This window comes from Cheilinus undulatus, linkage group 22, assembly GCF_018320785.1.
Source record: "Cheilinus undulatus linkage group 22, ASM1832078v1, whole genome shotgun sequence".
Classification (NCBI taxonomy): domain Eukaryota; kingdom Metazoa; phylum Chordata; class Actinopteri; order Labriformes; family Labridae; genus Cheilinus; species Cheilinus undulatus.
In genome coordinates, this window is record NC_054886.1 from 35098362 (window position 1) to 35124946 (window position 26585).

The 26585-nt window shown below is 40.9% G+C and overlaps 3 protein-coding genes across 6 annotated transcripts; all 3 read left to right on the forward strand.

The window, feature by feature from the left end:
• The first annotated feature begins 1006 nt into the window (after positions 1-1006).
• Positions 1007-6153, forward strand: LOC121504473 (zinc finger protein 813-like). Its single transcript, XM_041779272.1, has 6 exons — positions 1007-1241; positions 1800-1944; positions 2049-2143; positions 2958-3190; positions 4572-4675; positions 4778-6153. Exons 1-6 carry the CDS (start codon positions 1007-1009, stop codon positions 6147-6149), a joined length of 2184 nt encoding a protein of 727 aa, XP_041635206.1. The 3' UTR covers positions 6150-6153.
• On the forward strand, positions 6151-15326 carry LOC121504470 (zinc finger protein 260-like). 4 transcript variants are annotated; one of them, XM_041779267.1, is made up of 7 exons: positions 8407-8909; positions 9469-9613; positions 9723-9817; positions 10631-10863; positions 13154-13257; positions 13361-14800; positions 14885-15326. In XM_041779267.1, the coding sequence occupies exons 1-6, from the start codon at positions 8630-8632 to the stop codon at positions 14736-14738; spliced, it is 2235 nt and encodes a 744-aa protein (XP_041635201.1). In that variant the 5' UTR covers positions 8407-8629; the 3' UTR covers positions 14739-14800; positions 14885-15326. The 4 variants fall into 4 exon arrangements, with proteins under 4 accessions (XP_041635203.1, XP_041635204.1, XP_041635202.1 ...); XM_041779269.1 differs by lacking the exons at positions 8407-8909; positions 14885-15326 and adding an exon at positions 6151-6370 and having other exon boundaries at positions 13361-14742; XM_041779268.1 differs by lacking the exon at positions 14885-15326 and having other exon boundaries at positions 8404-8909; positions 9472-9613; positions 13361-14742.
• LOC121504472 lies at positions 14893-26293 on the forward strand. Its single transcript, XM_041779271.1, has 9 exons — positions 14893-14959; positions 15476-15579; positions 16340-16836; positions 17104-17160; positions 18136-18319; positions 18434-18486; positions 20521-20688; positions 20823-21877; positions 25537-26293. The coding sequence occupies exons 3-9, from the start codon at positions 16548-16550 to the stop codon at positions 25948-25950; spliced, it is 2220 nt and encodes a 739-aa protein (XP_041635205.1). The 5' UTR covers positions 14893-14959; positions 15476-15579; positions 16340-16547; the 3' UTR covers positions 25951-26293.
• The last annotated feature ends 292 nt before the right edge of the window (positions 26294-26585 follow it).

Sequence of the window (26585 nt, forward strand, 5' to 3'; positions counted from 1 at the left end):
AACTTTAATTTAAAATCTTACTCTCAGAATTCTGCCTTTTTTTCTCAGAATTGAGACCTCAATCTCAGGAATTTCACTTAAAATCTGTAGTCTCAGAATTCCGACTTTAAATCAGAATTTTATTTTTAGAATTCTAAATCAAAATCCAGCTTTAATCTCAGACTTCTGTCTTTAATCTCAGACTTCTGTCTTTAATCTCAGACTTCTGTCTTTAATCTCAGACTTCTGTCTTTAATCTCAGACTTCTGTCTTTAATCTCAGACTTCTGTCTTTAATCTCAGAATTCTGTCTTTAATCTCAGACTTCTGTCTTTAATCTCAGAATTCTGTCTTTAATCTCAGACTTCTGTCTTTAATCTCAGACTTCTGTCTTTAATCTCAGACTTCTGTCTTTAATCTCAGACTGTCTTTAATCTCAGACTTCTGTCTTTAATCTCAGAATTCTGTCTTTAATCTCAGACTTCTGTCTTTAATCTCAGACTTCTGTCTTTAATCTCAGACTTCTGTCTTTAATCTCAGAATTCTGTCTTTAATCTCAGAATTCTGTCTTTAATCTCAGACTTCTGTCTTTAATCTCAGACTTCTGTCTTTAATCTCAGACTTCTGTCTTTAATCTCAGACTTCTGTCTTTAATCGCAGAATTCTGTCTTTAATCTCAGACTTCTGTCTTTAATCTCAGACTTCTGTCTTTAATCTCAGACTTCTGTCTTTAATCTCAGAATTCTGTCTTTAATCTCAGACTTCTGTCTTTAATCTCAGAATTCTGTCTTTAATCTCAGACTTCTGTCTTTAATCTCAGACTTCTGTCTTTAATCTCAGACTTCTGTCTTTAATCTCAGACTTCTGTCTGTAATCGCAGAATTCTGTCTTTAATCGCAGTAGTGGACGTCCTTTATTTCTGTTTTGGTGATAACCGCCAAAGACGGCTGTAACGGAACAAACACCAAGCGGAACCTTTAGTGAATATGCTATCCAGCCGGACAGTATTGGTGTACGTGCAATGCAAGATGGAGGCAACCAGTGTGTTTGTTTCCCCGGTGGAGCTGAAGCTGTCTAAAACTGATATTCTGAGAGAAGTCGTGACAGAGAAGCTGACCACGGCAGCGCGGGAGATCTTCGCGGTGGTGGAGAGAACTGTAGCCGGATATGAGGAGGAGGCGGCGGGTCTGAGGCAGGAGATCGACCGTCAGAGGATCCAGCTGGAGGCTGTTCTTCAGCCCAGAGTCTCTCTCAGTAGAATAGGTGGGATCTGACACTGTGGAGTAAACACTGATGGTTTTAGCTCATTCACGTCTATAGAAGGGTGTTTTATCCTCTAATGCTGGTTTCATGGATTGCTACAGTTTACGGAGTTAAAACATGAAAACCGGAAGTTCCCTCTTATGTTTTTCCCATGAAGAGGCGGATAAAACTAAATCCAATAAACTTTAATTTCTGATCCATGTGTCCCCGACTGTTAATGGGGGAACTCTACAAAGAGGGCAGGTCTGGAGTTATAATAATGACGATAATCATAATAATAGTTGTAGTTTTTTTTGTTATTGTTTTGTACTAATGGTAGCTATGATAATAACTATAACAATGGATAAACATCTGATCAGGATGCCTCCTGGTCGCCTCCCTGTGGAGGTCTTCCAGGCACGTCCTAGGAGGAGACCCCGGGGTAGACCCAGGACTCACCGGAGGGATTACATATCTCTTCTGGACTGGGAACGCCCCAGAGCCCCTCAGGAAGAACAGGAGTTGCTGAGAGGGATGTGTGGGCTGACTCGCTTGCCTTTTTTTCCCTCTTATTTTCAGAAGAAGAGGACTTGGGGAGCAGGAACATGGCTGACCACGCTGATGAAGATGAAGAGGCAGGAGAGGAGGAGTTTAGTGAGGAGCCTTTGGAGGACTCACGCCAACAAGACCCGAGAGACGCAGATTATCAGCCAACTAATGCAAGGTTCAAATAAACGTGGCATAACCAATAAATACATGTTCCCTTAGAGAATTAAAGAGTTACTAAAAGTATTGGTGGCGATTTTCTCTGGTTTGATGTTCTTGCAGACCTCTGTTGATGAAGAGGAGGATGAAGAGAGCTGTTATAACCCTCAGAGTCTGTCTGTTAAAGGACTCCAGGATCAACCTTCTCAAAAGAGGAGGTAAGGAAGTGAAACATGCATAAAGGATGTCGTGAACATCATTAGCCCCCTTTAACCGACCTTTTTGTTGAGCCACAGCTCAAAGCATTGCTGTTCAGTGATGGTCTTAAACTCTGTAATGGTCAAAGCTTGTAAAATCAAGTTAAACTGAGGGGTATCGTCACAGACTAAACACTTCAGTAAGGGTTTGAGCTGTCACTGGAGAAAGCATCCTGGCAGAAACCAAAGAGTTCAGTTAAGACTTACAAAAAAGACTTGTTGATGCTCACAAAGCAGGAGAAGGATGTACAGAGTTATCGCAGCGTTTCCAAGAGTCAGAAACTAAAGTGGGAAGGACCATTGAGATAGTCAGTGAGAGCCACAAAGTCCAGAATGAGCTTGGCAGAGGTAGGAGGAGAAAAACTTGAAAGACCCTGGAAAGAAATCTAGTGAGAGATGTGTCTGAAGACCCCAGAATAACTGCCAAGAGTCTAGTGAAGGACTAAGACAGGTCAGGTACTGTAGTCTCAAAGAAGACCATCAGTAGAGCCCTGCAGGAATGGACTGAGAACTACCAATCAGTAATGGCCTTCTGTGGCTTACCCTCCTTAAATTTGCTCTGCTCCAGCCTCTGAGAACACCCTTTACAACAAGGCTTGTTTTCAGTGACCTAACATGGTGTTTGCGTGTCCATGAAAGGTCTAAAATCCACAGAACAACCTCTGAAGGACTGGCTCAGCTCACGTGGAACCACCTGGCACCATTCTTATCAAATAAAATCTAAAGTGGAGGCAGCCTGAGGAAAAGCATGATGGTGTCCTCCTGTGTTTTTCAGTGTTGAAGTCCCAGTTGAAGACGTTGAGCTGTCCATGGGGTATGCAGGAGGTGGACTTCCTGGACCTGTTGAGGGCCACCTTTCCTCAGTTGACAGGAGAGTTTGATGCTTTCACAGTTGACGCCACCAGGAGACTGAGACCACTGAAGGTACGGAGACTGACACCAGAGGAGATCAAGAAGTCCCTCAAATCCACAGGGAAAGGAAGATCTGCTCTGTACATCCGGGTCAAGGTAAGACCTTCCTGAAGGACCATTGTTCTGCCAGTTCCCGGTCTGATGCCACACTTCCTGTTTGGTTGTGTTCAGGCAACCACGGTAGCTGAAACAACGCGTGTTAGCAAATATAACCACAGTTGCATTAAAGTTGGGTCATAAATAAAAACTGAAGTCAAGTCAGAATGATTGTTAAATCTCATAACTCCATATTTTATTCAGAACAGAATATAAACAACAGATCAGATGTTAAACTGAGACATTTTAACATTTCATGAAAATAATGCTGCAATCAAATTCAAATGAGCTCATATTTTAATGGAGTGGAAAAAGTCTCAGTTTAACATCTGATCTGTTGTTTCTGTTCTATTGTGAATACATTTGGGTTTATGAGTATCAGTATTTATCTCAGTACTGGTCTAGTGTCAGGACCCACTTTTATCTGTTTTATAAGCAGTTGAAGCCCAAACGTTTGATATTTTTCAGCCAATCACATTAACTCAAAGAAAAACTGAGCAGCATGTGCTATAAAACTCTTGAAAGAACAAAAGGATGAGAGAAACTAACATGTTAGAAAGGTGCTTCATTGACTTTATGACACACACAAGCATGATCCACTGAACCTGGCTCTGCCGTCCACTTTTTGGACGTACGCCGTAAGCTACAGCCTAGATTCAACACAGAAGCTTAAATCAGGCTTAAGCTTCTTTATTATGGACTTCAATGGCTGAAAATATATTTATTTCAGACATACTCAACGTGTGGCTCTTTTATGTCTTAATTTGAAATATTATTCACATTCTGCCTTTTTTGCCTTTCTTGCCCATTTTTGCCCATTTCAGCTGCCTTTTGCAATTAAATACCACTAATTTCCCATTTTGCTACTTTTTGCTGATGTTTGCCCATTTAAGTAACTTTTCACCCATTTTTGGGCACAGTTTTGCCACTTTTGTACCATTTTTGCCACCTGTAACTCATTTTTTTGCCAATTCCCACCCATTTTTGTCACTTTTCCCTCAGTGTTTGCCCCTTTTTGCCTATTTTTTACCACTTCTTGCCCATTTAAGCTGCCTTTTGCAACTAAATGCCACCGATTTCCCATTTTGCTACTTTTTTCTGATTTTTGCCCATTTTTGTCACTTTCACCCATTTTTTTGCCACTTTTGTACCATTTTTGCCACCTTTAACTTATTTTTGTCACTTCCCACCCATTTTTGCCACTTTTCTGCCCTTTCTGTCACTTTTCTCTCAGTGTTTTTTGACCACTTTTGCCACCGTTAACTTATTTTAATTGCCATTTTTCATCATTTAGATTGTGGCTCTTGCAAATGTATGTTTCAACAATTTGGCCCTTTTGTTGAGCAGGGTTGAGTAACACTGGTTTATTTAATCATTTCAGGCAGCAAATAAAACCCTGAGCAGTCCGGAGAAACTCCCCCTTCCAAAGATAGAGGACAACATCATCGACCAAACAAGCAATAATGGAACAAGGCCTCAGGAATGGTGAGTCTGCCAGCAGATTTTCTCCCCACTGCTTCACTAATGATGATCTCTCTGTTTAACCAGTGAAGGGTAGGTGGAATCAGTTTGTTTGTCTCTCACCAGGTCTCGTGACAGTCCAGCAGAAGCAGCAGAGAGCAGCAGATCAAATCTCTCAGAAAAATTGATTCGGCAACAAGAAACGGAAGCAGAGAAAAACAGGGAACAGTGCAGAATATCTGAAGACTTTGGGGTCATTTCTTCTGCCTGCTCTTTAGCTGAAAGAGACGTTGAAAATGAAGTGGAGGAAGATGATGGAGATGAAGAGTGGAAGCCAGAAAAGACTGATGAGAAACCAAAACTTGCTTTAACCCATAAAATAAAGAGGACACAAGTCAAATGTTCTATCGCCAGAGAGCGAATAAAAAGTATTAACGTGAGGGAGTCGACTGATAAAAGTGGCGTCCCTCTGCCCTGTAAAGTCTGTAAAACTCTGACCGGGTCAAAGAATATATTGATCAAACACTCCTGGAGTCACGTGGAGGATCCTGAGAGACTCTGTGGAGTTTGTGGAGAACAGTCCGAGTCTGTAGAAGAGCTGAAGACTCATCTGGAGAGTCACAGGAAAACATACAGCTGTGACATCTGTGGAAAGAATTTACTCACTTTTCTTAGTCTGCGGAGGCATGCTATTCTCCATACAGGAGAGAAACCGTACCAATGTGACGTCTGCAGTAAGACGTTTGCATCAGCATCAGCTTTAAGAAATCACCGCTGGGAACATGTGGAAGATAAACCTCACAAATGTGAAGTCTGTGGTCGGACCTTCGCTTTCAAACCCCAGCTGAGGATTCACAGTCGTATCCACACAGGAGAGAAGCCTTACGTCTGCGATTTATGTGGCAAAGCTCTCACTGACTTTCAGTCTTTATCCCGACACAAGTTGATCCACACTGGGAAAAAACGCCACAGCTGCCAGGTCTGTGGGAAGCGTTTTTTAACTCTGACAAATATGAAACAACACCAGAAAATTCACACATCCAGGGATAAAACGTGCCTCTGTGAGATTTGCTGCAAAATGTTCCACACAAAAGGTCAGTTAAATGCTCACCTGGCAACCCACAGAGAGGAGAAGCTCACCTGTAACATTTGTGGAAAGAGTCTGTCTTCAAAAGGAGCCCTGAGGAGACATTTGATAATCCACAGTGGGGAGAGACCCTACAAATGTACCGAGTGTGGACAGGCGTTTAATGCTACCGCTAACCTCCGAAGCCATCAGAAGATCCACTCAGGTGCCAGACCGTACGTGTGTGGGGTTTGTGGGAAAGCATGCAGCCGTAAAGATCATCTGAGGATTCACATGAGGATCCACAACGGAGAGAAACCATACAAGTGTACGGTTTGTTACAGAGGCTTCACTCAGAGCCACTGTCTGAAAACTCACATGAAGAGCCACAAGGAGGCAGAAAAGTCAGCAGAGGAAGAACCGATGGACTAACCGCTTTGGGATCTTCCATAATCAACCTAAAAGTTCAGTAATTCCAGCTGTGGTTTATTAAGGTTGCTCTTAAATATTTATTTCATTATTGATTTTATAATCTTACAAACACCTCCTTATGTTAATCTTTTGTTTGTATTTCTTAGTCAGTGCTTCCTAAAGTTTGATGTTGCCCCTCCTGGTAGACCCAGAGGCACCACAGGTCTGTTTCATTGATTGAGGTCAGTAGTTTTTAAAGTCTTTTTGCCCAAAGCACTCCTACAATCAAGCCTAAATCTCAGGGCACAACATATCCACACAAAATAGCCTCTTAGAATTTGTACAGTGAACTAAAGTCGTAGTAGTGCAGTAAAAAGCATCTAACTGTACAAATTCCCACAGCGCTCCAAGACTTGCTGACCACACTTATGTTGGAACTGGTCTAGTTTCTAATGGCCTTGAAAGGTCATGTCTCATAAATAAAAACATTAAACATAATTTTTAAAATTGAATTCAAATTTTAAATGATGTCAAGTTCATGATTATATGTTTATATTTTTATCAAAAGTCCCAGAACTTTCCAAACACTGCCAGAGCGTTTGCACTGGAATTCTCTGTCTTTGAAATAAAACTATAGTTGTAAATACTTGGAGTGTCATGGCTTTTGAGGGTTTCATAAGGTTTTCAGCTTACAGAAGTTTGGGAAAAGCTGCTCATAATAAAAATCCTACTATTGTCTTCTGCTTCACCTTGGTTAGGTCTTGGTGGTGGCAGGCTGAAGAAGTCAGTCCAAAGTTTTTCTCCCCAGCAGTTTTTAAAAAAATCTTCATGGTGGATTCCAAGACATTCCCAGAGCTATTGGGGTATGTAATCCCTACCCTGGAGTCTTTACCCAGACTGACTCAGCTGGCTCCTTTCACTGACAGGGAACTCTACTCAAGGATTCCTTTGGTTCTCCCAGCCCTCATAAAAGAGTCCCAAACTTCCTGTTAAGGAAATTGATATCATTTTTAGGATCTCAGAATTCTGAACAATAAAGTTCTAGCTCTGATGTTAGAATTCTGAGTGATCTCAGAATTCCAAATTTATTCTTAGAATTCCAACTTTGATCTTAGAATTCCAACTTTATTCTTAGAATTCCAACTTTGATCTCAAAATTCCAACTTTATGCTTAGAATTCCAACTTTGATTCTCAGAATACCAACTTTATTCATAGAATTCCAACTTTATTCATAGAATTCCAACTTTGATCTCAGAATTCCAACTTTATTCTTAGAATTCCAACTTTGATCTCAGAATTCCAAATTTATTCTTAGAATTCCAACTTTGATCTCAGAATTCCAACTTTATTCTTAGAATTCCAACTTTGATTCTCAGAATTCCAACTTTATTCATAGAATTCCAACTTTGATCTCAGAATTCCAAATTTATTCTTAGAATTCCAACTTTGATTCTCAGAATTCTGAATTTTTTCTCAGAATTCCAACTTTATTCTTAGAATTCCAACTTTGATCTCAGAATTCTGAATTTTTTCTCAGAATTCCAACTTTATTCTTAGAATTCCAACTTTGATCTCAGAATTTCAACTTTATTCTTAGAATTCCAACTTTGATTCTCAGAATTCTGACTTTATTCTTAGAATTCCAACTTTATTCTTAGAATTCCAACTTTGATCTCAGAATTCTGACTTTATTCTTAGAATTCCAACTTTGATTCTCAGAATTCTGACTATTCTTAGAATTCTAACTTTGATCTCAGAATTCCAACTTTATTCTTAGAATTCCAACTTTGATTCTCAGAATTCTGACTATTCTTAGAATTCTAACTTTGATCTCAGAATTCTGACTTTATTCTTAGAATTCCAACTTTGATTCTCAGAATTCTGACTATTCTTAGAATTCTAACTTTGATCTCAGAATTCCAACTTTATTCTTAGAATTCCAACTTTGAGTCTCAGAATTCTGACTATTCTTAGAATTCTAACTTTGATCTCAGAATTCCAACTTTATTTTTAGAATTCCAACTTTGATTCTCAGAATTCCAACTTTATTTTTAGAATTCCAACTTTGATTCTCAGTATTCGCACTTTACTCCTAGAATTCCGACTTTGACCTCAGAATTCCGACTTTATTCTTAGAATTCTGACTTTGATCCCAGAATTTACTCTTTGATGTCAGAGTTTTTAATTTGATGTCAGAATTGTGACTGTTTTCTGGATTCTTTATGTAATCTCTTAATTCTGACTTTAATCTCAGAATTTGTCATGTTTTTCATGATCAGTGATTCTAGTATCAAGTGGAAGATGAGTTTTAATTTGAAGATGAGTTTTATCTTTAAATGATTTTTTGTACATTGTATTGCTTCTGAACTCAACCAGAAAGCTCTCTAGCTGGTTCTGTCTGTTTTGAATGTCTCTCTGTGTTGTGGATAACCGCCGCTAGGTGGCGTTAACGGCAAACCAGCGGGGGGAAGAAACACATGGAGCGGAACCTTTGGTTTGCATGCTTTCAGGAGGGGAATTATTTATGTGCGCTCAAAGCAAAATGGAGGCGGCAAACATGATGTTTGTTTCCCCGGTGGAGCTGAAGCTGTCTAAAACTGATATTCTGAGAGAAGTCGTGACAGAGAAGCTGACCACGGCAGCGCGGGAGATCTTCGCGGTGGTGGAGAGAACTGTAGCCGGATATGAGGAGGAGGCGGCGGGTCTGAGGCAGGAGATCGACCGTCAGAGGATCCAGCTGGAGGCTGTTCTTCAGCCCAGAGTCTCTCTCAGTAGAATAGGTGGGATCTGACACTGTGGAGTAAACACTGATGGTTTTAGCTCATTCACGTCTATAGAAGGGTGTTTTATCCTCTAATGCTGGTTTCTGGTCATCGCTACAGTTTACGGAGTTAAAACATGAAAACCGGAAGTTCCCTCTTATGTTTTTCCCATGAAGAGGCGGATAAAACTAAATCCAATAAACTTTAATTTCTGATCCATGTGTCCCCGACTGTTAATGGGGGAACTCTACAAAGAGGGCAGGTCTGGAGTTATAATAATGACGATAATCATAATAATAGTTGTAGTTTTTTTTGTTATTGTTTTGTACTAATGGTAGCTATGATAATAACTATAACAATGGATAAACATCTGATCAGGATGCCTCCTGGTCGCCTCCCTGTGGAGGTCTTCCAGGCACGTCCTAGGAGGAGACCCTGGGGTAGACCCAGGACTCACCGGAGGGATTACATATCTCTTCTGGACTGGGAACGCCCCAGAGCCCCTCAGGAAGAACAGGAGTTGCTGAGAGGGATGTGTGGGCTGACTCGCTTGCCTTTTTTTCCCTCTTATTTTCAGAAGAAGAGGACTTGGGGAGCAGGAACATGGCTGACCACGCTGATGAAGATGAAGAGGCAGGAGAGGAGGAGTTTAGTGAGGAGCCTTTGGAGGACTCACGCCAACAAGACCCAAGAGACGCAGATTATCAGCCAACTAATGCAAGGTTCAAATAAACGTGGCATAACCAATAAATACATGTTGAGAACCCTTAGAGAATTAAAGAGTTACTAAAAGTATTGGTGGTGATTTTCTCTGGTTTGATGTTCTTGCAGACCTCTGTTGATGAAGAGGAGGATGAAGAGAGCTGTTATAACCCTCAGAGTCTGTCTGTTAAAAGACTCCAGGATCAACCTTCTCAAAAGAGGAGGTAAGGAAGTGAAACATGCATAAAGGATGTCATGAACATCATTAGCCCCCTTTAACCGACCTTTTTGTTGAGCCACAGCTCAAAGCATTGCTGTTCAGTGATGGTCTTAAACTCTGTAATGGTCAAAGCTTGTAAAATCAAGTTAAACTGAGGGGTATCGTCACAGACTAAACACTTCAGTAAGGGTTTGAGCTGTCACTGGAGAAAGCATCCTGGCAGAAACCAAAGAGTTCAGTTAAGACTTAAAAAAAGACTTGTTGATGCTCACAAAGCAGGAGAAGGATGTACAAAGTTATCGCAGCGTTTCCAAGAGTCAGAAACTAAAGTGGGAAGGACCATTGAGATAGTCAGTGAGAGCCACAAAGTCCAGAATGAGCTTGGCAGAGGTAGGAGGAGAAAAACTTGAAAGACCCTGGAAAGAAATCTAGTGAGAGATGTGTCTGAAGACCCCAGAATAACTGCCAAGAGTCTAGTGAAGGACTAAGACAGGTCAGGTACTGTAGTCTCAAAGAAGACCATCAGTAGAGCCCTGCAGGAATGGACTGAGAACTACCAATCAGTAATGGCCTTCTGTGGCTTACCCTCCTTAAATTAGCTCTGCTCCAGCCTCTGAGAACACCCTTTACAACAAGGCTTGTTTTCAGTGACCTAACATGGTGTTTGCGTGTCCATGAAAGGTCTAAAATCCACAGAACAACCTCTGAAGGACTGGCTCAGCTCACATGGAACCACCTGGCACCATTCTTGTCAAATAAAATCTAAAGTGGAGGCAGCCTGAGGAAAAGCATGATGGTGTCCTCCTGTGTTTTTCAGTGTTGAAGTCCCAGTTGAAGACGTTGAGCTGTCCATGGGGTATGCAGGAGGTGGACTTCCTGGACCTGTTGAGGGCCACCTTTCCTCAGTTGACAGGAGAGTTTGATGCTTTCACAGTTGACGCCACCAGGAGACTGAGACCACTGAAGGTACGGAGACTGACACCAGAGGAGATCAAGAAGTCCCTCAAATCCACAGGGAAAGGAAGATCTGCTCTGTACATCCGGGTCAAGGTAAGACCTTCCTGAAGGACCATTGTTCTGCCAGTTCCCGGTCTGATGCCACACTTCCTGTTTGGTTGTGTTCAGGCAACCACGGTAGCTGAAACAACGCGTGTTAGCAAATATAACCACAGTTGCATTAAAGTTGGGTCATAAATAAAAACTGAAGTCAAGTCAGAATGATTGTTAAATCTCATAACTCCATATTTTATTCAGAACAGAATATAAACAACAGATCAGATGTTAAACTGAGACATTTTAACATTTCATGAAAATAATGCTGCAATCAAATTCAAATGAGCTCATATTTTAATGGAGTGGAAAAAGTCTCAGTTTAACATCTGATCTGTTGTTTCTGTTCTATTGTGAATACATTTGGGTTTATGAGTATCAGTATTTATCTCAGTACTGGTCTAGTGTCAGGACCCACTTTTATCTGTTTTATAAGCAGTTGAAGCCCAAACGTTTGATATTTTTCAGCCAATCACATTAACTCAAAGAAAAACTGAGCAGCAAACTCTTGAAAGAACAAAAGGATGAGAGAAACTAACATGTTAGAAAGGTGCTTCATTGACTTTATGACACACACAAGCATGATCCACTGAACCTGGCTCTGCCGTCCACTTTTTGGACGTACGCCGTAAGCTACAGCCTAGATTCAACACAGAAGCTTAAATCAGGCTTAAGCTTCTTTATTATGGACTTCAATGGCTGAAAATATATTTATTTCAGACATACTCAACGTGTGGCTCTTTTATGTCTTAATTTGAAATATTACTCCCATCCTGCTTTTTGCTATTTTTTTGTCCCTTTTTGCCTTTTTTTGCCCATTGAAGCTGCCTTTTGCAATTAAATGCCAAAGATTCTCCATTATGCTACTTTTTGCCACTTTTGTCCCATTTTAGTCACTTTTCACCCATTTCTTGACCATCTTAGCCACTTTTGGACCATTTTTGCCACCTGTAACTCTTTTTTCCCACTTCTAACCTGTTTTTGCCACTTTATGCCCTTTTTTGCCACTTTTTCTCCACATTTTTGCCACTTTTCTCCCAGTGTTTCCTGCTTGTCTCCCATTTTTGCCACTTCTTTTGCTCGCTTTTCCCCTATTTTGGACACTTTCATCCTGTTTTTTGCAAGCTTTTGCCCATTTTTGCCTATTTTTGCCACTTCTCACCCATTTAATTTGTCTTTTGCAGTTAAAGGCCACTTAATTCTCGTTTTTCCACCTTTTTTTTATTTTTGCCCATTTTAGTCACTTTTCACTCATTTTTTCCCACATTTTTACCACCTTTGGACCATTTTTGCTACCTGTAACCCATTTTTTTTGCCAATTCTCACCTATTTTTGCCACTTTTCCCTCAGTGGTTGCCCCTTTTTGCCTATATTTACCACTTCTCACCAGTTAAGCTGCCTTTTGCAGTTAAAGGCCACCTAATTTCAATTGCCCCAACTTTTTGCTGATTTCTGCCCATGTTTGTCACGTTTCACTCATTTTTTTCCACATTTTTGCCACCTGTAACTCATTTTTCCCACTTCAAACCCATTTTTGCCACTTTTTTTCCCTTATTTCCCTCTTTTTCTCCTTATTTTTGTCACTTTTCTCCCAGTGTTTTCCATATTTAGCCCATTTTTCCCACTTCTTTTTGTCACTTTTCGTCCATTTTGGACACTTTTATCCTGTTTTTTGCAATTGTTTCTCCCACACATTTAGGCTTCCTTTTGCAGTGAAAGGCCACTTTATTCCTGTTATTCCACCTTCTTTTTAAATTTTTTCCCATTTTAGTCACGTTTCACTCATTTTTTTCCACATCTTTCCTACTTTTGGACCAATTTTGTCACCTGTAAATCATTTTTTTTGCCTCTTCTCATCCATTTTTGCCACCTTTCCCTCAGTGTTTGCCCCTTTTTGCCTATTTTTACCACTTCTTGCCCATTTAAGCTGCCTTTTGCAATTAAATGCCATGTCTTGCCCATTTTCCCACCCTTTATTTCTAATTTTTTTCCTACCTTTTTTCTGATTTTTGCCCATTTTTCTTACTTTTTTTCTGATTTTTGCCACTTTTTGCCACTTTTTTGCCACCTTTAACTTATTTTTGTCACTTCCCACCCATTTTTGCCACTTTTATACCTTTTCCGTCACTTTTCTCTCAGTGTTTGCCTCTTTTTGACCACTTTTGCCACCGTTAACTTATTTTAATTGACACTTTTCATCATTTAGATTGTGGCTCTTGCAAATGTATGTTTCAACAATTTGGCTCTTTTGTTGAGCAGGGTTGAGTAACACTTTATTTAATCATTTCAGGCAGCAAATAAAACCCTGAGCAGTCCGGAGAAACTCCCTCTTCCAAAGATAGAGGACAACATCATCGACCAAACAAGCAATAATGGAACAAGGCCTCAGGAATGGTGAGTCTGCCAGCAGATTTTCTCCCCACTGCTTCACTAATGATGATCTGTCTGTTTAACCAGTGAAGGGTAGGTGGAATAAGGATTTTTTGTCTCTTGCCAGGTCTCATGACAGTCCAGCAGAAGCAGCAGAGAGCAGCAGATCAAATCTCTCAGAAAAATTGGTACAGCAACAAGAAACGGAAGGAGAGGAAAACAGGGAACAATATGGAATTTCTGAAGACTTTGGGGTCATTTCTTCTGCCTGCTCTTTAGCTGAAAGAGATGACGAAAATGAAAATGAAGTGGAGGAAGATGATGGAGATGAAGAGTCGAAGCCAGAAAAGACTGATGAGAAACCAAAACTTGCTTTAACCCATAAAATAAAGAGGACACAAGTCAAACGTTCTATCGCCAGAAAGCGAATAAAAAGTATTAACGTGAGGGAGTCGACTGATAAAAGTGGCGTCCCTCTGCCCTGTAAAGTCTGTAAAACTCTGACCGGGTCAAAGAATATATTGATCAAACACTCCTGGAGTCACGTGGAGGATCCTGAGAGACTCTGTGGAGTTTGTGGAGAACAGTCCGAGTCTGTAGAAGAGCTGAAGACTCATCTGGAGAGTCACAGGAAAACATACAGCTGTGACATCTGTGGAAAGAATTTACTCACTTTTCTTAGTCTGCGGAGGCATGCTATTCTCCATACAGGAGAGAAACCGTACCAATGTGACGTCTGCAGTAAGACGTTTGCATCAGCATCAGCTTTAAGAAATCACCGCTGGGAACATGTGGAAGATAAACCTCACAAATGTGAAGTCTGTGGTCGGACCTTCGCTTTCAAACCCCAGCTGAGGATTCACAGTCGTATCCACACAGGAGAGAAGCCTTACATCTGCGATTTATGTGGCAAAGATGTCACTAACTTTCGGTCTTTATCCCGACACAAGTTGATCCACTTTGGGAAAAAACGCCACAGCTGCCAGGTCTGTGGGAAGCGTTTTTTAACTCTGACAAATATGAAACAACACCAGAAAATTCACACATCCAGGGATAAAACGTGCCTCTGTGAGATTTGCTGCAAAATGTTCCACACAAAAGGTCAGTTAAATGCTCACCTGGCAACCCACAGAGAGGAGAAGCTCACCTGTAACATTTGTGGAAAGAGTCTGTCTTCAAAAGGAGCTCTGACAAGACATTTGATAATCCACAGTGGGGAGAGACCCTACAAATGTACCGAGTGTGGACAGGCGTTTAATGCTATCACTAACCTCCGAAACCATCAGAAGATCCACTCAGGTGCCAGACCGTACGTGTGTGGGGTCTGTGGGAAAGCATGCAGCCGTAAAGATCATCTGAGGATTCACATGAGGATCCACAACGGAGAGAAACCATACAAGTGTACGGTTTGTTACAGAGGCTTCACTCAGAGCCACTGTCTGAAAACTCACATGAAGAGCCACAAGGAGGCAGAAAAGTCAGCAGAGGAAGAACCGATGGACTAACCGCTTTGGGATCTTCCATAATCAACCTAAAAGTTCAGTAATTCCAGCTGTGGTTTATTAAGGTTGCTCTTAAATATTTATTTCATTATTGATTTTATAATCTTACAAACACCTCCTTATGTTAATCTTTTGTTTGTATTTCTTAGTCAGTGCTTCCTAAAGTTTGATGTTGCCCCTCCTGGTAGACCCAGAGGCACCACAGGTCTGTTTCATTGATTGAGGTCAGTAGTTTTTAAAGTCTTTTTGCCCAAAGCACTCCTACAATCAAGCCTAAATCTCAGGGCACAACATATCCACACAAAATAGCCTCTTAGAATTTGTACAGTGAACTAAAGTCGTAGTAGTGCAGTAAAAAGCATCTAACTGTACAAATTCCCACAGCGCTCCAAGACTTGCTGACCACACTTATGTTGGAACTGGTCTAGTTTCTAATGGCCTTGAAAGGTCATGTCTCATAAATAAAAACAGGAAACATAATTTTATAAACTGAAGTCAAATTTTAAATGATGACAAGTTCATGATTATATGTTTATATTTTTATCAAAAGTCCCAGAACTTTCCAAACACTGCCAGAGCGTTTGCACTGGAATTCTCTGTCTTTGAAATAAAACTATAGTTGTAAATACTTGGAGTGTCATGGCTTTTGAGGGTTTCATAAGGTTTTCAGCTTACTGAAGTTTGGGAAAAGCTGCTCATAATAAAAATCCTACTATTGTCTTCTGCTTCATCTTGGTTAGGTCTTGGTGGCAGCAGGCTGAAGAAGTCAGTCCAAAGTTTTTCTCCCCAGCAGTTCTTGAAAACTCTTCATGGTGGATTCCAAGACATTCCCAGACCTATTGGGGTATGTAATCCCTACCCTGGGGTCTTTACCCTGCTAGACCTGCCTGTAAGAATCAGAGGGAGGGGACCAGGAGGTCTCTGAATGGATGTCAACACTGACTCAGCTGGCTCCTTTCACTGACAGAGAACTCTACTCAAGGATTCCTTTGGTTCTCCCAGCCATCCAAAAATGATCCCAAACTTCCTGCAAAGAAAAATGATCTCATTTGTAGCTCAAATTCTGGATTTATTCTTAAAATTCCAAATTTGATCTCAGAATTCTGACTTTATTCTTAGAATTCTGACTTTGATCTCAGAATTCCAAATTTATTCTTAGAATTCCAACTTTGATCTCAGAATTCTGACTTTATTCTTTACATTCTGACTTTGATCTCAGAATTCCAAATTTATTCTTGGAATTCCGACTTTGATCCCAGAATTCCAAATGTATTTTTAGAATTCCACCTTTGATCTCAGAATTCTGAATTTATTCTTAAAATTCCAACTTTGATCTCAGAATTCCAACTTTATTCTTAGAAATCCGACTTTGATCTCAGAATTCCAAATTTATTCTAAGAATTCCGACTTTGATCTCAGAATTCCAAATTTATTCTAAGAATTCCAACTTTGATCTCAGAATTCCAAATTTATTTTTAGAATTCCAACTTTAATTCTCAGAATTCTTCCTGTAATCTGTTATTTCTGACTGTAATCTAAACATTCTGACTTTATTCTCAGAATGTTTTTATTTTTCTTTTCTCTTTCATGTTTTTCATGACCAGTGATCCTAATATGAAGTCGAAGAGGAGTTTTATCTTCTCTTTAAATGATCTTTTCTACATTGTGTTGCTTCTGACTTCAGCCAGAAAGCTCTCCAGTTGGTTCTTTTTGTTTTGAATGTCTCTCTGTGTTGTGGATAACCGCCGCTAGGTGGCGTTAACGGCAAACCAGCGGGGGGAAGAAACACATGGAGCGGAACCTTTGGTTTGCATGCTTTCAGGAGGGGAATTGTTTATGTGCGCTCAAAGCACAATGGAGGCGGCAAACATGATGTTTGTTTCCCCGGTGGATATGATTGAAGTTAAACTTTCTAAAGCCGAGTTACTGAGAGGAATCGTTACCGAGAAGCTGACCACGGCGGCGCAGGAGATCTTCGCGGCGGTAGAGAGAACCGTAGCCGGATATGAGGAGGAGGCGGCGGGTCTGAGGCAGGAGATCGACCGTCAGAGGATCCAGCTGGAGGCTGTTCTTCAGCCCAGAGTCTCTGTCAGTAGGACCGGTAGGGATCTGACCCTGTGGACTAAAACTACGTTTAATACAGAGGAATTCTAGATTTAGACCTGGTAATGTTTGTCAAAATCCGGGTACATTTATTCATTTGCTGCTTCCTGACGCTCCTTTTGTCTCAGTACAGTCAATAACGCCAGTACCTTCGTGTTTTTTCGTGTTTTTCATGTTATTGGCCTTTTGTGGGTTTTTGAGGGAGTGATGATTGTGTAAATATGTGTGTGTGTGTGTTATTAATTTACCTCTATTTCTGATCTAGATCAACCTGTCATTAAACAAGAGGAGGAGGAGGAACCACAGATAACCACCCAATCAGGTACTGTCCTAGGGTCAGATTTAACTCTATTGTTAATAGTTTATTTGGTCAATACCTTAGATATACCTAACACACAAACAGCTTTTAAAACAACCTGACAATCACAGTTACAGTAGGGAATTTACTTTTCAAGTTAAACTATTTAGGCCAAGTTTGACCCTTGGAAAAGGCCCAAAAACGCCCCCAACATTGGCTAATTTATTTTGAAAAGGGCAGATTTCCTTTTAGAGAGAGAAACATGGCCCCTCTGGGTTTCTGCAGATCTCCCCAGGCTGCATCTACTCACCAAATTACCACACACCATAAATCTAAGTTAAACTGCATTTTGACAGTGTGCCATGAAAGCGCAAAAGGTGGCGCCATTGAGGCAGTTCCTGGGGCCCATTTTTGAAACCTTTATCAACCTCTCATTTTTTCAGAGTTTTAGGTGTGTGCCAATTTTAATGCAAATTGATGCATGTCTAATACCCCAAAGTAGAAGAAAAAACTATTTTATTTACAATAGGGCTGTAGTACCCAATCCATGCTCAGGCCCTGAGCATGGAAATGAGTATTCATTTAAAGCCACTGGAAAAATCCACAGATTCTAGGTGTGGGCTGGTTAAATCAGAACGAGTGCAGTGCAGGGTATACTCACTTATTTTTACTGCATAGTTGGTTTTTCATGCTGATGCTCCAAGTAACTCTCTTGCAGACGAAGAGATCCGGATTTCGCTGTTTAGCTGGCTAGTCGTGTCAAATTCTCTGCTTCCTTCCCATCTTATGTTTGAATGTTTTCAGTGCCTGTTCACACTCTTATCTTTTAATTTTCTTTATCTGAGAACATTTTATTTTAACTCTTAAAAGCTCCATAAATGTCTTAATGTGTACGTGGAGTCCTGTAAGTAAACTCGTCTTTTTTTTTGTTTGTTTGTTTGTTTTCCAGCTAACTTTTACAAACTGGAATAAGAGCGTAGACTTTTTCTTTCTCTCCAGATGTGGAGGACTCGGAGAGCTGGTATGGCTTTGGCCTGGCTGATGAAGAGGAGGATCATGAAGAGCCACAGGAGAGACCAGAGGTGTTTGAAAAGAAGGAGTCTTTGGAGGAGGCAGTGAATAGCACCAGTCTAAATGAGGAGGAGGATCTGAGAGACCCAGATATCGAGCTATCAGAAACAAGGTTCACATAATGAAGTGGTAACACAGCTGTTCCATTTATTTCTATCAGGAGTGAAAGAGCAGAGAGTAACAGAACTCTGATGGGGATTTTCTTGGTTTTATTGTTTCTTCGTAGAACTCAAACTTTGAAGAGGAAGCTCAGTGAGACCAGCAGGCTCACAAAAAGCGGTAAGAGTCAAAACAAAGAAGTGTTCAGTCAGGATGTTAGGAGTAGGGGTGTGACGACACCCGGCTCACTAATTAAGACTTTGCAATGATGGGCTGATCTCAAAAACCCACATTTTATTCACAATAGAACATAAACAAGATATCAGATGTTGAAACTGAGACATTGTACCTTTATTAAAACCAATTTTCCATAAATAAAAGATTAGACAAAGACTAGCAAAAAAACATCTTTGATGATTAAAAGTGACAAAAAATAAGTTTAGTTTTCATCAAGAGGACTAAAACTAGACTAAAATGTAATTTAAGTTTTCTTCAGACATTCAAAATCCATGATATTTCTCCACTGTAGGCAAATCTGTCAAAATACAATGCATCCGTATCTCTTCTGCCTCTTAGCTGTAGAACACACTACCATGGTTTGGTACCAGATTCAGACTGAAAGTTGAGACTAAAATGTTTATTGTTGACTAAAACTATAAAGGGTAGGAATGACTAAAACTAAAAGGCATTTAATCTAAAGACACAGACTGATACTAGAATTATTAATAGCTGTCAACATTAACACTCCTTGGGCCCTGCTCCAAAATCGGACCATTCTGGTCCAAACTGGTGATGGAAAAGTAAATCAGCACAGCTTGGTTTGGATCGGTGCAGCCAAAAGTCACAGTGGAAAAAAAAAGAGCCCAGTTTCAGGGAAGGCCTCGACTATTTCAGCAAGACGATGCTAAACCACATACCACATCCATCACAACAGCATGGCTTCACAGGAAAAGTGTCCAGGTCCTGGACTGGTCTGCCTTTCACCAATAGAAACCATTTGGAGCATCAGCAAACAAACCCAGGACTGTTGAGCAGCTAGAGTCCTACATCAGACAAGAATGAGACAACATTTCTCTCTGAAAACTCCAGCAACTGGTCTCCTTACTTCCCAAAACGAGCTAATATTTTCATAAAATGGTGAATGTCTCAGGCCCTGTCCACACAGAGACGAATTCAGGAGTATACGCAAAATTTTTGTCATATCGACATTTCGTCCACAAGGAAACAGCGTTTTGAGTGACTGTAAACGATACTTTATGAAAACGGGTCCCAGAGTGTATAGATCAGGCTACCGTTTCGTCTCCGTGTGGACAGCTATCCGCATCTTTCTTGAAACGATGACGTCACACACAGCGTAGCTCCCTTAAGGCACCTAAGTGGGTCCGGCCAAAACAAACATGGCGGACTACAGGGATGTGTTCGTGCTGCAGAAGCTACTGAGCTTATTATGGCTTTTACAGCAAAATCTGATGCTCCTTTACCACCACCGCGAAACGCACACACCATATGTTTTTAAATCCAATGCGGAGAACAACCAGGGAGGCAGCTAGAGGAAAGTTTGGGGCAGTTTTCTGTGTTCTTCTCTCCTTTAATGCATTTCCGTGGCAGCATTACAGGCTTGGCATATGCACTACAGCATTTTCAGTCATTTCCAGCGGTTCCGTGGTTACACGGATATTTCCTGAAACGATCCCGTCTTCACAGAAAACTTTTTCAAAACGAAATCGCAATACATCGTTTTCGTCTCCATGTGGACAGGGCCTCAGTTTAACATCTAATATGTTGTTGATGTTCTATTGTGGGTAAAATATGGGTTTATGAGATTTGACAATCATTGACTTCATTTGATTTACATTTTACACAGTAAAAAATCCACTTAAACAAATACCAATAGGATTATGATGTAAAGGTGGAATTTCGTAACCAAGGCACCATGAATCACAATGTTTTGGGTGTTTTAATTTCATCATGTCAAAATGTTTGTTTACAGAATTAACATGGCACCATTGTCTAGCTCTGAAAGTTAGAAATACAGAACAGTGAAGCATCAGCTTCATGTTTTAATGTGGACCAACTGAAAAGAGACCATGGGCCACAGGTGGCCCCCCCGGTCATAGTTTGGACATCCCTGGTCTGATAGAGAGGGGGTACAGACAGAAAGAGAAATTACTAAAACAATGATGAGATGATTACCAAAAATCTTTTCTCTGGAAGAGGCTCTGGCAAAGATTCAAGACGTGAGCGAGGGCGAGTCGGATGGGGGTGAAATTTCGGACATCAGCGATGTCGACTGGAGTGAAGAGGAGAGTTCCGACTCTGAGCCTGAATCCCCAGGGACCAAAAACAAAAGGCTCGTGCCACCTGTTGGCGATTCCAGTCAAGGTAACCTAGTTCCTTCTCTTTATTCTTTTTATTGTGCATTTTGTGTGGGATAAAGCATTAATGAATTGTGTTTCGGCACTCAACTGAATGTAGTGTTTCTTTATGGAAATCCTGTTTCTATTTATGTTTTGCAGATCCAAGCCTTGAGTACAGTAAAGATGGGACTATGTGGAAAGCCACAGAGCCTATGGGACACTCGAGGGGACGGCAGGCCCAAAATGTCCACACTGAATCAGCAGGACCCACTGATCACGCTAAGAGGAGTATTTTAGATCCTATGAGCGCTTTCTTATGTTTGCTGGACCTGAACATACTGCAGCATATTCGGGACTGTACGGTGGAAGAGGCACACCGCGTTGAAGGAAACATGTCCTGGGATCTGTCCATTGCTGAGCTGAAGGCCTTCATTGCCCTTCTCTACGTGAGAGGAGCCTACAATAAAAACATAGACTTTGAGAGCTTGTGGTCTGAGGAATGGGGGCTGGCTTTCTGCAGGACCACAATGCCAAGGAACCACTTCAGAAAGATAATGCGATATTTGCGTTTTGACAAGAAGCATGAGAGGCAGGCGCGGCTTTGCAATGACAAATTTGCACTGATGTCCGATGTTTGGGGCGGATTTATTAACAACTGTATCGCCTGTTACAACCCGGGGGCGTGCATCACTGTAGATGAGCAGCTGTTTCCCACTAAGACATGCTGCCGTTTTACCCAGTTCAAGGCCGGGAAGCCAGGTAAAATTGGTATTAAATTCTGGCTCTCTGCAGACACAGAGACTAGATATCTTTTGAACGGCTTCCCATACTTGGGCAAAGACCAGCAAGCACAAGGAAGTCTGGAAGAGAATGTGGTGATGAAGCTGGTGGAGCCATACATAGGAAAGGGAAGAAATGTGACAACAAGCAGTTCTTTAACCACACTTTCTCTGGCCAAGAACCTGCTGCAGAAAAACACCAGCCTGGTTGGCATCATGAAAAAAACAAGACCAGAGCTTCCACCTTCAGTCCAACAGCACAGAGGGGAACTCTTCTCTACCAAGGTGCTCAAGCATGAAGGAGCCACGCTCACTATTTACCAGGCGAAGCCAAGAAAGGCCGTCACCGTCCTCAGCACCATGCACCCAACGGTGTTTGTCGGGAGTAAAAAGAAGAAAAATCCAGAAACGGTCATCTACTGCAATGTCACTAAGGTACACTGGTAGTTCTACAATGTGAATGATTATTCATGAAATCTCTTTCTCTTTTGTCTCATTTCTGAGCCAAAATCTCCACGTGCTCTGTCAGAGTTCCCAGCGCGAACTCTGTGAGAACAGTGCAGAGCGACCCAGTAAGAAGTTAGACAGAAGAGTGCACATTATTCTGCAAGTTTCAAACTACAGCACAAAGCACAGGCTCCTCCATTTGACTTTGCCTATAAGCCGGAGATCCATCCATCTTCTTCCTCTTAAGGCCCAAACATACTCGAGCGTACTGTGAGTGGAGCGGACTCCTCGCGGAATGTCTGCGGTCATCAGAGCTTCCACAGCCGAGCACACTGCCACGTAGTAGTTTCCTGTGAAATCCTACCTTTCCCACAATCCTTGCGCATTGTTTACATTTTTCTGTCATGGTATCCTATACTGACGAAGCCTGCTGGCTTTGCAAAGCAACAAAATTAAGAGACAGTGGTGTGTATGGCCATTAAATGCCACAAGAGACAAGGAAGGGGAGTATGCCATGTTGGTGAATGACACATGACTTTGATGATCTAGTTGGGCGCCTAGCCCCACTCCTTCTCCACTCTGGGAGTCACCGCTCACCCGTCAACGCTGCACAGAGGAACAAAATACAGGTCGGTGTCACATTTAATGCGGGTCGATGTGAAAAATACATGCTGAGCAGTGTTTTGTGTGACATCAGTACGTGGAGCGGAGTCCGCGAGGTTGTAAAATTCGAGCTTTGCGCGCACGGGCCTTGCGGATGTCTGCCTTGAGTCCACATAAACCTCCGTGGAGTCCGTTCGTACGTTCCGCTCGAGTATGTTTGGGCCTCTATCCAGGGTGGGGTCGTGGTGGCAGCAGGCAAAAGAAGTCAACCCAGGCATCCTGCTCCCTCGTGAAACTTTCCAACTCCTTCTGGGGAAGCCCCAGGTGTTCCCAGACAAGATGGGATTTATAATATATATAATCCCTCCAGTGCATCCCCTGAGGTGTCACCCCAGCAGCAAGTGCCTGGAAGACCTCCACAGGGAGGCACCCAGGAGGCACTTCAACTGGCTCCTTTTTATGCAAAGGAGTAGCGGCTCTACTTACAGTTCCAACTAGATGTCTGAAGTCCTCCTCCTGTCCCAAAGGCTGAGCCCAGACATCTTTCAGAGAAAACTAATAAAAGTTGCTTGTATCAGTGATCTGATTCTTTTGGCCTTTACCCAGAATTCATGACCATAGGTGAGGTTTGGGAGGTAGATCGCTGGTAAATTGAGAACTTTGCTTTTCTGCTCAGCTCCCTCTTCACCATAACGGTCCAGCACAATGCCCACAGTACTGCTGTTGCCGTACCAATCAGCCTTTTAATCTTGCACTCTGTTTTACCATCACTTGTGAAGACAATGAGATACTTGAAGTCCTTCACCTGAGTCAGAGACTCACTCCCTACCCAGAGGGAGCAATCCACCGTTTTCAGGCATGTAAGCCATAGATGCAAGATGTAAAGAATTAAACAACTCAAGGGTGCTTTTGCATAAGGAACCCGGACCTGTATATAAATACACTTGACCCGAAAGTTGTTTCCTTTTGGTCAGTGTGAATGCAAGCATACCATCCACTTAAAGGGTTAGTCTTAAACACAATACATATGGACTTGGGCACAGTAAATAGTGGATGTGAAATGTGTCTTGGTCTGGACAGTACTGGGTACTTAACAGAGAGTTATGAAAGCTAAAGTTTTTTTTTGCAGCAGAGAACTCCCAGTGGGGGGCAAGTAGTGATTTCTGAAAAGAAACTCTACCAAAAAGGCCATGTTTGAGCTGTTTATGACTATGCCTAGTATTTTACCCTTGTGCCCTCCTCAAATTTACTACCCTCGGGACACCTTTAGGCAACAATGTACACGTACAGAAAAACTGCCATTAAATCACCATATGTTGAAATTTTCTTCTACTTTTTATTTCATAATTCTTTTTAACAACTTCAGACCTGCTTCAAACTACCAAACATTCAATAATTTTCAAGATTTTAACCCTTTAAATGCCAGTTTGATTATTTGAAATATTTTATTTCTTACTAAAAAACAGAAAAGGTGAATTATTTTTCATATAATAAACAGTAGAAAGATTGGGCTTTGGTTCTGATATGAGTCTTGGATGGATCAAAGATTAGCAACAAAATGTATTTGATTGCATTAATATTTTTTATGTAGTGCCAGCTTTAACATTAGGGCACCCTCTGGACAACTTCGAGGCAAAAATGTAAATGTACAAAAAACTGCCATTAAATCACCATACATCAATATTTTTTCCACTTTTTTTCCATAAATCTTTTTAACAACTTCAGACCTGCTCAAAACTACCAAAAATTTCAATAATTCTCAGAATTTTAACCCTTTTAATGCCAGTTTTGTTCATTTGAAATATTTTATTTTTTGCTGCAAAAAACACAAAAAGATGATTATTTTCCATATAATAAATAGTAGAAAGATAGGGCTTTGGGGGTGATAAGAGTCTTGGATGGGTCAAAGATTAGCAACAAAACTGATTTTATTGCATTGATATTTTTTGCGTAATGTCAGAAACACCTTCCTGACATCTTCAAGGCAAAAATGCCCCCATTGACCTCCATTAAAACCATGTTTTTTTAATCTCACTGTCATTGCAGTATAAAATCATGCATTCTTTAATGTCAGCATTTCAATGTGAAGAAGTCTAGTGAAATTTGACATTTTTACCGTATTCCACCAGATTCAACCATTTACCCATTGTAGGACCATGCACCAGATTCTTGTATTTTTGCCTGTTATATTATGGAGAGTTTTGTGTAAGTTTGAAAGGTTTAAAATTCTGAGAAGTATTGAATGTTTGGTAGTTTTGAGCAAGTCTGTAGTTGTTGAAGATGATTATGAAAAAAAGTAGAAAAAAATATTGATGTATGCTGATTAAATGGCAGCTTTTTTTAACATGTACATTTTTGCCTCGAAGGTGTCCAGAGGGTGCCCTAATGTTAAAGCTGGCACTACATAAAAAAAATACAAGTGCAATCAAATCAATTTTGTTGCTGATCTTTGACCCATCCAAGACTCTCATCAGCACCAAAGCCCCTTCTTTCTACTATTACTTTTATGGAAAATAATTCACTTTTTGTGTTTATTGCAGTAAAAAATAAAATATTTCAAATAATCAAACTGACATTCAAAGGGTTAAAATCTTGAAAATGATTGAATGTTTGGTAGTTTTGAGCAGGTCTGAAATTGTTTAAGAGATTTATGAAAAAAAGTAGACAAAATATTGATGTTTGGTGATTTAATAGCAGTTTTTCTGTACAAGTACATTTTTGGCCTTGAAGGTGTCCAGAGGGTACAAAATTCATTGAAAGAGTATGAATGACATCTAAGAGTAAAACATGTTGGATTTCAAAAATGTAACTAGAAAGAAAAGTTCCTGTGAAAATTCATGCCACAAGCTGTAAAACTGACAAAATGATCACAAATTTAAAAAAAAAGTTGAGAAAAATGGCCAAAAATGCCCGAGGAGGGCTCAAGGGTTAAAGTACAAAAATAAAAACACTCTTAATTTTTAAATCTTTGGTTATGAAATAAGCTACATAGTCCCAATTTTATTGCAGATGTATTAATTTTCCACTAATTCTCAACATTACAGGTTGGAGTCGATGTGCTGGACCAGATGGCTCGTCTGTACACGGTAAAAGGACCGGCTCGAAGATGGCCTCTCGCTGTGTTCTACAATCTCCTGGACATGGCTGCCATAAACGCCCATATCTTATACAAGGCGTGCACCTCTACCTACATCCCTAGGAGAGCCTTCATACTACAGTTAGCCAAGGAACTGCGTGACGAACACTGTTACAAGGCTATCTTTACATCGATACCGCTGGAGCTACAGTCGCCACAAGACTCAGGGAAAAGAAAGCAGTGCCGGGTCAGAACCCACTGCAAACAAAATAAGACTCTGGTGTCCTGCAGGGGCTGCAACCGACCCGTGTGTGGGAGGTGCACATTAAGGGTCGAGACATTTTGCAACTTGTGTGTTCATCAGATGTCAGGGTGCTCTTAAGGTTACTCATGCTGCCTTCCCAGTTGTTTCTTCATGAATGTATTTCTAACATGAGCCCTGTTCTTTGGATGTTATTCAGTTTTTCCACTGATCCTTTGTGAGCTCCACTGGCCCATCATTGCCGGGCTATTTCTGAATGGACAAAGGCTCCTGATTCCCCCTTGCCCCCACCACTTCATCCTGCCATTTGGTTTTGTGTGTTAATATTTATGGTTAGGGTTCTGATTCTTGTTGAATGGAGGGGCAGAATCTGAATTGATGGGAAACCTCACAAAGCTTTGTAAATCAGTGGCAAGATTTCAAAATGACAATAACTTCAATATAAAAGTATGCTTTTTCACTGCATTATGGTCCTTCGTCATAACCAGGGGCCTCTGAGCAAGGCCGCCCATAAGGGGGGAATAGGGGGAGAGCTTTCCGGGGCACATGGGGGCCAAGAAAACCATGGTCCATTTTAAAGTTAAGCTGTGATACCTGAATGATGATCTAATAAAAGTAACATTTATTTATGCCACAGTATAGAGCCTTCTTCAAACTGTAAACTCCTTTTCTTAAAACAGATAAAGGGGTAAAAATAAGTGGAAAGTTTTTTTTGTTTTTTTTTAAATGGGTAAAAAGAGGCAAAAACAGGCAAA

Bases quoted from the DNA above. Each gene is read 5' to 3' on its own strand.
- LOC121504473 (XM_041779272.1), top strand. From the start codon at position 1,007: ATGGAGGCAACCAGTGTGTTTGTTTCCCCGGTGGAGCTGAAGCTGTCT. The intron at 1,242-1,799 runs GTGGGATCTGAC...TCTTATTTTCAG, and splicing joins AGTCTCTCTCAGTAGAATAG to AAGAAGAGGACTTGGGGAGC. The intron at 3,191-4,571 runs GTAAGACCTTCC...TAATCATTTCAG, and splicing joins CTCTGTACATCCGGGTCAAG to GCAGCAAATAAAACCCTGAG.
- LOC121504470 (XM_041779267.1), top strand. From the start codon at position 8,630: ATGCTTTCAGGAGGGGAATTATTTATGTGCGCTCAAAGCAAAATGGAG. The intron at 9,818-10,630 runs GTAAGGAAGTGA...TGTGTTTTTCAG, and splicing joins CAACCTTCTCAAAAGAGGAG to TGTTGAAGTCCCAGTTGAAG. The intron at 10,864-13,153 runs GTAAGACCTTCC...TAATCATTTCAG, and splicing joins CTCTGTACATCCGGGTCAAG to GCAGCAAATAAAACCCTGAG.
- LOC121504472 (XM_041779271.1), top strand. From the start codon at position 16,548: ATGCTTTCAGGAGGGGAATTGTTTATGTGCGCTCAAAGCACAATGGAG. The intron at 18,320-18,433 runs GTTCACATAATG...GTTTCTTCGTAG, and splicing joins ATCGAGCTATCAGAAACAAG to AACTCAAACTTTGAAGAGGA. The intron at 20,689-20,822 runs GTAACCTAGTTC...TATGTTTTGCAG, and splicing joins TGTTGGCGATTCCAGTCAAG to ATCCAAGCCTTGAGTACAGT.